Source organism: Juglans regia, chromosome 7 (assembly GCF_001411555.2).
Source record: "Juglans regia cultivar Chandler chromosome 7, Walnut 2.0, whole genome shotgun sequence".
Classification (NCBI taxonomy): Eukaryota; Viridiplantae; Streptophyta; class Magnoliopsida; order Fagales; family Juglandaceae; genus Juglans; species Juglans regia.
In genome coordinates this window covers 41098322-41111436 of record NC_049907.1, presented here as the reverse complement: position 1 = coordinate 41111436, position 13115 = coordinate 41098322, and the positions used below count along the sequence as shown (strand labels likewise).

Genomic DNA, 13115 nt, shown 5'->3' with positions numbered 1-13115 from the left:
CGACAGCTAGAACCTAAAGAAAATGACGGTTTACTATCCCAATAGATAAAACTTAACTACGATATCAGAGCATTTCAACAGATGAGGCGGTATAAAAGTTAAAAATTAAATAAAATATTATTTTTTAATATTATTATTATTTTTAAATTAAAAAAATTAAATTATTTATTAAATTTAAAATTGCAATAATAAGATAAAACCGTTTCAAAATTCTGGCCCATTCATTTGACTTGGATGCACATAAGCCAGCCAAATACGAATAATAGAATCCTCTCCTGTAATTATTCAAAAACAAAGGATTTCAATATTTCTCAGTACTTTTTTACGGTCTTCGTCCTACTTTACAGTTGCTGTGTCGTCAAATAGTGATAGTGCCAAACCTTAGAATATAATGCAAAGGACCCATTGAAGAGAGAGAGGGAGAGAGGCTGTGAGCTTAGAGACAGTAAATGGGGTGAGAAGAGTGATAGGCAGCTGGAGTTTTGGCATCACAGCTGCTGGCCAAAATCCCATCACCAATTTTAATTCTTCTGGTGTGTACTTGATCCAAATGGGTTTCTAAATGATCATTTTCCCAGTGTTGGTTGGATTTCATTTTTTTTTTTTTTAAGTTTGTGATTTTCTGTTCCGTTGGATAGTAGTTTTGCTTGCTGCTTCCGAACCCAGCACTAGATTTCATGCGTTTCGTAAGTTGTTGATTTCATGGTCCATAAAGGTTCAGTTTTTTTTTTTTTGCAGTTTCTGTCAGAACCATCCGTTCAGAATAATTTCTGTCATTTTGAATTCTAGTTTCGCTTGCAGCCATAAACGATCAGTGGAATGCATATTTTACATTTTCATCGAGATCCGTCTGCATATATGTGCTCCTTTCAGCACTTGTAAAAAAAAAATATGCGTGCGCACTTGTAAAAAAAAATATGCGTGTGCGTGTTCCTTTTCGCTATCGCATTAATCAATGACCAAACTTTTTGCTGTTAATTTGGGGTCCCTTACTGTTAAATTATACGTGTGTTTGTGTGTCTCTGTATACAAACGTCTTTATGGGGTACCTGTTGGTTTTGGGGGTTCTTTTTAGTGGGTTGAGGGGGGACTGCTATGCATTCATGGTTTCCCTTTTTTGGTTCCTACTTTCTGGAATTTACTTGTTACTTGATGATGTTCTAATGTTTATATTGTCTTTTTTCCTTGTCCTGTGGATCGGTTGATTTCGTAGTTTGAAGGCTATTGAAGCAAGGAGTAGCAGTACTTTCTCAAATATTGGACTTATGTAGAATTGAGCAGGTATTCTAACGAGTTTCCTGTTATTCATCCTGATCCTTTATTGTGAATATGCTTATATGAACTTTAAGAAATTTTGAAGATCAAACTCCAAAATTTTCTTACAGTCATATTTTCCTTTGTTGATATTCGTGTCTAGGTGCGAGGAGTGAGAAATATAGAGATGTAAACTGCCATCTAGAATGTAACTTGGATGTGCGTTATATTATATCGATATTCTGGCCTAGATACATTACCTGGGTTTTCACTACTGGGACAAGGACCAGCCTTTTGCCAAGTCAATACCAGTTGCGCTATTGTTCCTTGCTGGAGTCATGGCAACTTTATCACATTCCGAATCCAGACGCTTATACTCTTGGTGGTGGGACAGCCACATTAGCCCAAAGAATTCAAAATGGCTTCAGGAAAATCTTACAGGTGATGATTTTCTCCTTATGACTTAATCTCCAACTGCTATGCTCCCAAAATTTTGTTTCTTGCTTGGATATGTTTTTTAACATTTATCGTTGATAGAGGTTGTTTTCTAATTACTACAACTGATTACTGCTCTGGGGCCTGAAATCAACTTAGCAAATATGAGGGAGGCATGGATCTTCCAAAATAGCGTGCCCCCTGAACTTAACCATGTGATGGGGAACACTGGTTGAACAGTGCTTTATGAGAATACACTGCCTTGAATTTTGTTGCAATTTTGAATAGATTGTTGATTTCTGTTGGTACGTTGACGTTCTTCTATATTGTCCTTTCATTTTTGTACTTTACTCATAAACCGGTGCTACTTTTTTTTAAAGATAATGCTGGCACTAGTTGAAGCCGACTTGAATGGCCTTCTTTTTTCCTGGAACTAAAGTGATTTACTTCACCTCTTGCATAGTTATGTGATTGGTCTAGTATTGGTATATTTGAAACTTTGTAATAAACTGGATGTTGCCATATCATCATGTCTGTCATACACTGCACCTATACACAAAATATATCTGAATAACCCAATGAATAATCACCCTCAAGTTGTGAATGATTGAAATTATAGACAGTTAAATTTTATAATTTTTAAGACATAGTAGTAATGGTGGTTCTCCAAGAACCATAATCTAGGAAGGATGGATCTCATTGTTGACCATAAGTAAAATTTAATGTTGCTGAATAAGTGGATGTGCTGCTGTGCCTGTTTGTGCACATTTTTGTGTGCATGTTTGTAATGCACATGTGACATCTCCATGATATTTTAGACAACATTCTCAACTGATCCTGAATCTGTTGCTATAGACATGGATGCCAAAGTCAAAGCGATGATCAAGCTCATTGAAGAAGATGCAGATTCTTTTGCAAGGAGGGCAGAAATGTACTACAAGAAACGCCCAGAGCTTATGAAACTTGTAGAGGAGTTCTACCGAGCTTACCGTGCATTAGCTGAGAGGTACGATCATGCAACAGTGGAGCTTCGCCAGGCCCATCGAACCATGGCAGAGGCATTCCCCAGTCAAGTGCCTTATGAGCTGGCTGATGATTCACCCTCAGGTTCTTCAGGCCCTGGGGCTGAACCTCATACACCAGAAATGCAGCATCCAATTCGTGCATTGATAGACCCGGATGACTTGCATAAGGATGCACTAGGGGTATCTTCAACCAGCTTACATACTACGAAGAGGGGTGGAGGGAGTTCAGAATGTGCATCTGCAATAAACAAAAGGGGTCTTAAACAGTTCACTGAGCTGTTTGTGTCAAGAGAAGCAGTGCCGCAAAATTCAGATGTTGCTGAAGGAAAGATGAAGAAAGGCATGAATGTTTATGATGCCAAAGAGAATGAACAATATTTGCAAGATGGGTTCTCTCAGATGTCACGTGAGAACCAGAAACTCAAGAGCCAGGTCCTTTCCGAGTCTCAGCGTGCAGGGAAAGCTGAAAATGATGTTCAGGAATTAAAGAAAGCCCTAGCAGAGATTCAATGTGAAAAGGAAGCTGTCCTTCTTCGATACAAGCAGAGTTTGGAAAAGTTATCACATTTGGAGAGAGAACTTGATCATTCACAAAAGGATGCTGCTGGACTTGATGAGCAAGCGAGAAAAGCTGAAACTGAAATTAAAATACTGAAGGAAGTCCTCACCGAGTTAGAAGCTGAGAGGGATGCTGGTCTTCTTCAATTCAATCAGTGTTTAGAGAGGATATCTAGTCTGGAGAATTTGTTATCTGTTGCCCATGAGGAAGCAAAAGGGCTAAACGAGAAAGCTATTAATGCAGAAAATGGGCACCAACATCTCAAGAGTGAACTTTCTAGATTAGAGGATGAAAAGAAGTCAGCTCTTCTCCAGAACAGACAATGTCTTGAGAAGATATCTGTGCTGGAGACTAAAATCTCACTTGCTGAGGTAAATGCTCGATTTTTAAATGAGCAAATTGAAAGAGCAGAAACTGAAGTTAAAGCACTGAAGAAAGCTTTCACGGAATTAAATGAAGAGAAAGAAGCTGCAGCACTTCAGTATAAGCAGTGCTTAGAGAAACTAGCTAAGATGGAAAGTGAACTTTTTCAAGCACAAGAAGATACCAAACGACTGTACAGCGAAATTCTTCGGGGAGCTGCAAAATTGAAGAGTGCAGAAGAACAATGTCTTGTGTTGGAAAGTTCAAATCAATCTTTGAAATTAGAAGCGAACAATCTGGTGCAGAAGATTGCAGTGAAGGATCATGAACTTTCAGAAAAGCATTATGAGTTGGAAAAATTACAAACTCTAATGCAAGAGGAGCGCTCAAGGTTTGAGCAAATTGAATCCAGTCTCCAAGCTTTACAGAAATTACACTACCAATCTCAAGAGGAGCAGAGAGGTCTGACATTGGAGCTAAAAAATGGGCTTCAGATGTTGAAAGACTTGGGGATCTGCAAACATGGTATGGAAGAACAACTTCAAAGGGTTGAGGAAGAAAACAGGAGCCTGAATGAAGTGAAGTTGTCTTCTGCTATTTCCATAAACAATCTGCAAAATGAAGTCTCTAACTTGAAGGCAATGAAAGAGAAACTTGAAGAGGAGGTTGCACTAAAAACAGACCAAAGCGATACCCTCCAGCAGCAGATTTACCATTTGCAGAAGGAAATCAAGGGCTTGAATGGAAGATACCAGGCCATTATGGAGCAAGTGGAGTCAGTAGGTTTGAGTCCTGAATGCGTTGAGTCATATGTGAAGGACTTGCGAGTTGAGAACTCAAACTTGAAAGAGGTCTGCAAAAAGGAAAGAGACGAGAGAGAAGCTATTAATGAGAAGTTGAAGCATATGGATGATCTTTCAAAAGAGAATGTTGCTCTCGAGAATTCCCTCTCGGGATTGAATGGTGAGTTGGAGGGAATGAGAGAGAATGCTAAGAACTTGCAGCAGTCCTGTCAGTTTCTCCATGAAGACAAATCCACGCTTGTTGCAGAAAAAGCTGCTCTGCTTTCACAGTTGCAAATTATCACCGAGAACATGCAGAAGCTCATGGATAAAAACACCTTACTGGAGAATTCACTCTCTTGTGCTAATCTCGAGCTTGAAGGTTTGAGGGCCAAGTCTAAAAGCTTAGAAGAACTATGCCAGTTGCTCAGTAATGAGAAGTCCAATCTTCTGAGTGAGAGACGCAGCCTGGTATCTCAGTTGGAAAATGTTGAACAGAGACTCGGAAACCTGGAAAAGAGGTTTACGAAACTGGAAGAAAAATATTCAGATCTGGAGAAAGAGAAAGAATGCACACTTTGTCAAGTAGTAGAACTGCAGGGTTCCCTCTTTATAGAAAAACAAGAGCGCACAAGTTTTGTGCAGTCAAGTCAGGCTCGACTGGCAGGTTTGGAAAATCAAATCCATATCATGCAACAAGAAAGTAGGTTGGGGAAGAAGGGCTTTGAAGAAGAGCTAGACAGAGCAGTTGTTGCTCAGGTCGAGATTTTCATCCTGCAGAAGTTTATAGAAGATCTGGAAGAAAAGAATCTGTCTCTAGCATTTGAATGTCAAAAACAGGTTGAAACATCCAAGTTTTCAGATAAACTGATTACAGAGTTGGAGTGTGAGAATCTAGAGCAGCAGGTAGAAGCAGAATTCTTATTAGATGAAATCCAAAAGCTGAGGATGGTAATTCATAAGGTGTTCAGGGCTATTCAAATTGATCCACATTGTGGGCATGTAGATAAGATCGTGCAGGAGCATATACCTGTATTGGATATTTTTGATGGTATTGAGGATTTAAAAAGTTCTCTGTTGAAAATCTGGGATGAGAAGCAGCAGCTGCTGGTTGAGAACTCAGTGCTCTTAACTTTACTTGGGCAACTGAGATTAGAGGGTGCTGAGCTCGAGTCAGAGAAAAAGATCATTGCGCACAATTTTGAGTTCATGACAGAGCAATGTGCTATGCTGCAAAAGAACAAGCAGGAGCTTCAAGAGATGAACAGGAATTTGCGGTTGGAAATGGAGGAGAGCGACCAATTGGAGGATGCTTTAAAGGTTGAATTGGAAACCCTACATGTGAAGCTGATAAATTTGGAGGGTGCTTACCTTGCATTGCAGAAAGAGAATTCCCTGTTGCTTGAAGAGAAGAAATCTTTGCTCAGGAAATTTTCAGACCTGAATGAGGAAAAGTGTATCCTTGAAGAAGAAAACAGTGTTATTCTCCATGAAACGCTAGCTCTCAGCAACCTATCTATTGTTTTTGAGAGCTTAGCAAGTGAGAAGTCTATGGAAATAGAAGAACTTGCTGACAATATCAGCAGTCTCCTTTTGGTCAATGGTGATCTGAAGGAGGAGGTTGGAATGTTGGGGAAGAAGATGGAAATGAAAGAATCAGAAAGTCAACACCTGAATGAGTCAGTAGAGAAGTTGGGGAGGGAGCTGAATGAGGCCAAGGACTTAAATGACCAATTGTGCAATCAAATTTCTATTGGAGATGATTTTCTGAGACAGAAGGCAACAGAACTTTCAGAAGCAGAACAGATACTTAAAGCTACTGAGGATGTAAATGTTGAATTGTGCAAGACTGTTAAGGAACTGAAGATGGAATGTAAAGAATCAAAACAAATTAAAGAAAATCTAGAGAAACAGATTCTTGTAGTGCTGGAAGATAGCACAATTCAGAAAAAGGAAATTGAATGCCTTCGTGAAGTGAATGCAAATATGGAGTCTGAAGTAGAAATACTACATACAGAAATTGAAGAACACAGGATTAGAGAAGAGAATTTGAGTTCAGAGCTGCAAGAGAAGAGAGATAAATTTGAACTCTGGGAGGCTGAGGCTGCTACATTTTATTTTGATCTCCATATTTCTGCCATTCGTGAAGTTCTACTTGAAAATAAGGTTCAAGAACTTACTGGAGTTTGTGAGATTCTTGAAGATGAAACTGCTGCAAAAAGTAAGGAGATTAAACAGATGAAGGAAAGAGTTAGCTTCTTAGAAAGTGAAATTGGGGGAGTGAAGGCCCAGTTGTCTGCTTATGTTCCTGTCATAGCTTCACTGAGAGATGATATAGCCTCTCTTGAGCATAATTCCCCTCTTCATACAAAGCCTTCCATGGCAGGAAATCGAGAAGAAAAGGTACCTCTTTCCTCTTTTAGAAAGCATCTAGTGTCAACCACATACTGTCCTAGTTAAAGCTATATGGTTGCTGTGCATAAAAATATTAGTTTTTGGCATTCTCTCCTTAAAGAAAAAGTGTGCAATATTTATGGCTTAAATTCCTAATTTTTTTGGCAAAGTTGCCAACAATTATTTTCTGCACTTGTGTATTGGTCATAGCAAACCATTAGTTACTTTTTAGACTATGCTGAATTTTAATTGGCGTGATATTCAAAACTTGTGCACATGATCATGATTTTCAATCTGAATTCTACTACATGTGGGTGATGGAACCGACCTGTTTACATTTTGTACAGGAATTTATATGCTTTTAATAAATGCTGGTTTTACATTTTGTACGAGCATTTATTCTCTGTCTTATACATGAGAAGATTAGAATAAATTTGTAATGTTGGTGGCTCTGGAGTGACAGTATTAAGGCGTTGCAGAATCCCAATATCCTTAAGTTTGTCGTGTTGATATTTGCAGAGTACATCTTTATGATATTTTCAAACTGATTTGAAAATCAAATTCTATGCAGTAAGTTGAATAGATGAGATACAGTTAGTCAGCTTAATCTTATAATAGACAGAATTGTTTCTTGCCATAAACTTGTAGTTTCACCTACCCGATATGCTGTACGAATATTGAAATCTTATTGATTTATGTGTTATGTTTTTCTATATACAATTTTTTTAATAAAGGGTATGTGTGAAACCAATCTAACATTGCTATTTAGATATCACGTGTATAAATGGTCTCTTGCTGAATCTCATGGTTATTTGACATGCATATCTTTAGGATGAGGAGATGGCAATTCATCTTCATGAAGAGAGCCGTCAAGTGCTTATAGAAGATCAAAGTACTGTGATGCAGGATGGAATTGCAGATTTGCTGAAATTGCAGACAAGGATTAAAGCAGTGCAAAAGGCAGTGGTGGGAGAAATGGAAAGGCGTGCAACTCAAGAAAGCATAAACACTAACATCAAAGTCGAACGTGTACTGAAAGAGACTGAAGAGTTGGGATTGGAAGGCACATTACATCAAGTTAAAGACATGAGAAAGGAAGAGATGAAACTGGGGAATGATCTCGCCAATGACCTGGAGTTACAGAAGACTAAACCAGAAAATGGAACTTTGATGAAAGATATTCCACTTGATCAAGTCTCGGATAGTTCATTCTATGCGAGAAGCAGGAGAGATAAGGGTGGAGTTGATGATCAGATGCTTGAGTTATGGGAAACTGCAGAGCGGGATTGCAGCCAAGATCCAATGATCATTGAGACACAAAAGCAGGCTTCTGCACCAATGGAAGATATTATTGGATGCCACAATTTTGAGGACGAGGAGAAGGGTCTGTATATCTCTTCAGAATTACAGATCGAGAAGGAGTTGGGCATTGACAAGCTAGAGGTATCTACTACTGTTAGACAGCCAAATCAAGATGCCTCTAAGGGAAAGTTCCTGGAGAGACTTGCTTCAGATGCTCAGAAATTGACGAGTGTTCAGACAACTTTGCAAAATCTGAAAAAGAAAATGGAAATGAACCAGAGAAGCAAGAAGGCCAATGGGATCGAATATGAAACAGTGAAAAGAAGGTTACAAGAAGTTGAGGAGGCTGTTTCGCAGCTAGTGGATATCAATGATAAATTGACGAAGGAGGTTGATCATAGCCCCCAATCTTTGAATGGGAAACCTTCAGAAGAGTTGGAGGATGCTGGAAATGTCTCCAGAAAAAGAGTAATAGAACAGGCACGAAATGCGGCCGAAAAGATTGGACGATTGCAAATTGAGTTACAGAACATCGAGTATGTAATGCTGAAATTGGAGGATGAAAAGAGAAGCAAAGCAAAGTACAGATTTTCCAAAAGTAGAACAGGCATTCTCTTGAGAGACTTTATTCACAGCAGTGGGACGAGTAGTGCAAGACGAAAGAAGGCTTGTTTTTGTGGCTGTACAAGAACTTCAACTAATGGAGACTGAAGTCATGGAGACGAAAGCAATTTCTCGTTGGCTCCACTCCTGGAGATATGTCCCTAATATTATGTTTAGAGGGTCATTTCTTTAATTAGTCAGGGAAAATCTTGCCTTTTTAGCTTACCGGAACTGTAGAAATTTAGGACTGATCTAATTATAATAAGCTGCTGCTTCCAGCAATTTCGTCTTTTGCTTTCGTAAGACTATCAATGATAATTATTTATACCTAGTGAACATGAATTGAATTGTGATGCGATGGCTGAATTACATCTTTACATTCCCCAAGTCTGGCATTTATTTCTTCTTCGTTCCTACAGAATCCTACTCTACTCTTTTTAATTGCATCAATGTTTATCCTCTGAAACTTTCTGCCCATCTTGTTTAACTTTGCTGTTGGAAATTTGGAAAGCAACACTAGCTTTTCATATCTCACGAAACTGAAAATAGTGTGAGATTGGCTGGTGAGTAGTAGTACGTTCTCTTCCACAACCACCTGGCTCTCTAATTTTCCTCCACTGCCTCCTCGTCTTCATGGTAGGAGACAACCCAATCTACCCTCTACCTTGCCCAAGTTAAACCCTGATAGACAGGAATCTGAAAAAAAGAAAAAAGAGCTGTGCTATGCATCAGCTGGAAACCGCAGCACATCTCACATGTATATATATATATTATATATATATTTTATTCACTCAATGCATTGAGTGTGCGGCGGCTTCGGGATGATGCGAATATTTTTTCAAGAAAAAACTATTGCCCCCGTGCTCAGGATGAGGTTGTATAAGAAGGGGATTGAAATTGATCTCATCTCTACTTATGGGGTGAGAGAGAGAGATGGGATTCCCTCAGTCTCATCCTAAAAGAATTTTTGAATAGTCTCAACTTCTACAGCAACAGAGAGTTGAAGTTAACTGATTCAAAAAATCTTGCAAACTGGTGGAATGGAGCGGGTGAGGTCCATTGGGCAATAAAAGAAGATTGGGGAAGAAGCACTTTGGTCATTTCAGTACATCACATTTTCAGGCAGATTAATAAAGCTGCAGACTTATTGCCTATATATGGGGTTGACGAGATCTTGAAGGTTTGAAGAGGCTCTAAAAGACTTCAGACATATACTCATGTCTCGTTTGTTTTCATAAAATTTTTCAACTCAATTCATTTCATCACATCTAATCATTACAACTTTTTCTAAATTCTCACACAAAATAAAATAACTAATTCAATTTTTTCAAATCTCATGTTAAAATAAGTCAGAATTCTGTTTGAATGGCCGAATCAATTGGCCTTGTGATCTCGGTTTATTATATAAACTGTACAAGAGTTCTATACATGAAAAGAAATAAGTATATGATAATTCTATCCCTATACAATCTGTCAAATATTATGCTAATTGTACATAATAGTAAATTAAGAAAATAAATAAGGAAACAAATATGGACAGCAAACCTGTCCATTGATAGCCCCCGTCAAATTGATGCAGGTTGATCAACAAATATCAATTTGCTACTTAGGAAGCAATGTTAATGACGAGTGAGAGCCTTGGTGAAGATATCAGCAATTTATAGTTTATTGGAAATATGGAGAAAGAGTGATAACACAAGCTTCAAAGGCTTCATGAATAGAGTGACAATCAACTTCAATATGCTTTGTGCACTCATGATAGATAGGATTGGCCGTCATTTGAATAGCACTTTGTATTATCGGTGTGTAAAGGTGTAGGATCGGTCTCAGAAAAGTCTAACTCAGCAAACAAACCTCGAAGTCAAATAATTTCAAAACAAGCAAGAGACTTTGCCCGGTACTCAGATTCTGTAGATGACTTAAAAACTTTATCTTGCTTCGTATTCTTCCAGGAGATCAATGCACCACCTAAGAACACGCACCAACCAGTGATGGAGCGATGTGTATCAGCATAACCAACCCAATCAACATCGCTATAAGCAGCAAGACGAGGAGAATTGCTTGTAGGAAAGAATAAGCCACGGGGAGAAATGCCCTGAACATTGCAGATGATTTTGCGGACAACAACCAAATGAAGATGACGATGGGTCTGAAGAAACTAGTTGACTTGCTGTACAAAAAAAGAAATGCCCGGTCTAGTAATGGTGAGATAGACAAGACTACCTACCAACTTTCGGTATAAACTTGGATCATCAAGTAGGTCACCCTCCTCTTTGCGAAGCTTGATGTTTAATTCCATGGGAGTATCAATAGAAGTAGCCTCTTGTAGTCCAGTGGTAGCCACCAAGTCACTAGCATACTTATGTTGATTGAGTGAAATACCAGAAGGACTACGCTACACCTCAAGACCAAGAAAATATGTGAGAGATCCAAAATCTTTCGTATGAAAATATTCTGAGAGATGAGTCTTGAGCTGGACAAGTAAAGCAGAATCGAAACCAGTGATCACAATATCATCAAAATAAATCAAAAGACCAACAATACCCATGTTTGATTTTCGAAAAAACAATGAAGTGTCGTACTTGCTCTGCTTGAATGAAAATTGCAGTAAAGTGGTGCAAAATTTATCAAATCAGACCCTCGGAGCTTGTTTGAGACCATAAAGAGAGCGAGAAGTTTACACACATGTAAGGTCAGAGAGGGAAACAATCCCGGGGGTGGCTTTATATAAATACATTTTAAGATCTCCGTGAAGAAAAGCATTCTTGACATCCATCTGATATAGTGGCCAATTATTGAAAGCAGCAAGAGCTAGAATCGTACGAGCATTGGTCATCTTAGCCACAGGAGCAAATATCTCTTCATAATTGACAGGCACAAAGTCCCATGTGTGATTGGCCTCTAGAGCGGCAGTTTTTTCCAGCATAACTTGTCGCCAACAATCATGCTTGACAACATGTGAGTAGCATGTGAGAATATTGAAATTAGGCAATGCAGCAGTAAGAGCTGAAATAGAAGGGCCAGAAGAAAACCCATACCTATCTGGAGGTACAGACACTTGAGGAGAGCGACGTACCAAAAGCTCTGGAGGTGCTGCAATTGACTGGGTTTGGAGCATGGTAGGATCATATATCGAGTGAGCCATCGAAAGAGACTGTGGGCAAGAGTGTCTCGTATACACAAGACCTGATTTAAAGTGAGAGCTAACTTGATGAGGATTTGAGAACTGCTGCTCAAAGAAGGGGAGGACCACAGTAGAAGAAGAGCAGTTTTCAGAGCCTCGACTTAGAACATGGATGGAATAGATGATTCTAACAAGAGAGTACGTACCACATCAAGAAGATGACAATTTTTGTGTTTGGCTACTCCATTATGTTGGGGAGTAGTGGGACATGAACACTGATGAATAATACATTTAGAAGCCAAGAATGCTTAAAACTCAGTAGACAAATATTCCCCATCAGAATCTGTGCGTAATGTCTTAATAGTCACAGAAAATTGATTGTCAACATATGCTAAAAACTCAGTGAAAGTACGAAAAATCTCAGATTTAGAGTGAAGAAAATAAACCCAAGTGAATTTGCTATGATCATCAATGAAAGTCACATAGTATTTAAATTTTTCATGTGAACTAATTGGGGAAGGTCCCCAAACATCACCATGGATAAGATCAAAGCAGTGAAAAGCTATACTAGCATGCAAAGGAAATGGAAGAGTTTTGCTTTTACCAAGTTCGCAAAAATCACACTCAAGAAATAAAGAAGAATGTTCTTTATTACCAAGAAAATCAGAGTGCAATACATGAGATAATATCTGAGTATTGGGATGACCTAAACGACGATGCCACACCATACTCAAATCGGAAACATTATTATAAGCAAAAGACTTAATAGAAGAAACTGAAGAAGGTGCTGGAACAAGTAAAAATAGTGGAAACAAGCGCCCCACTTTAGGTCTCTTCCTGATCGGCTCCCCTGTTACCTGGTCCTGCACAACACAACCATCACTAGAAAAATTAACAGCACAATTGTTATCAACTAATTGACCTACAAAAATAAGATTTGTGGAAAGTTGAGGAGTAAGAAACACATCAGTAAATTTAGAAGATGCATCTCTGATAGCAGCTATTGGTAGAGAACTTCCATTGGCAGTTTGAATGGCATATTTACTAGCATAGGGCCGAACATGACACATTGTGGTGGGAGTATTCGTCATGTGATTAGAGGCACCCGAGTTTATGTACTAGAGTGTAGTAGAACTGTTACCTTGGAACCCCATTGCAGATAATGCCGAAATTAGCATCTATTACACCATTTCTAGTGTGCTGTAATTTGCTATATGAGGTGCAAGATCAGAGAAAGCACCTGAGAAAGAGCCATGTGCTACAGAAGTTGTTGC

At 38.8% G+C, this 13115-nt stretch overlaps 2 protein-coding genes across 2 annotated transcripts; one reads left to right on the top strand and one right to left on the bottom strand.

Moving 5' to 3' along the window:
* Positions 1-373: 373 nt before the first annotated feature.
* Positions 374-9104, top strand: LOC108989461 (protein NETWORKED 1A-like). Its single transcript, XM_018963063.2, has 5 exons — positions 374-533; positions 1214-1281; positions 1418-1695; positions 2545-6821; positions 7644-9104. Exons 3-5 carry the CDS (start codon positions 1593-1595, stop codon positions 8823-8825), a joined length of 5562 nt encoding a protein of 1853 aa, XP_018818608.1. The 5' UTR covers positions 374-533; positions 1214-1281; positions 1418-1592; the 3' UTR covers positions 8826-9104.
* Positions 9105-10578: 1474 nt separating this feature from the next.
* On the bottom strand, positions 10579-11265 carry LOC108989443 (uncharacterized mitochondrial protein AtMg00810-like). The gene is made up of 3 exons (XM_018963045.2): positions 11197-11265; positions 10945-11112; positions 10579-10812 (listed from the first exon to the last, which is right to left on the bottom strand). Exons 1-3 carry the CDS (start codon positions 11263-11265, stop codon positions 10579-10581), a joined length of 471 nt encoding a protein of 156 aa, XP_018818590.1.
* Between the last annotated feature and the right edge of the window lie 1850 nt (positions 11266-13115).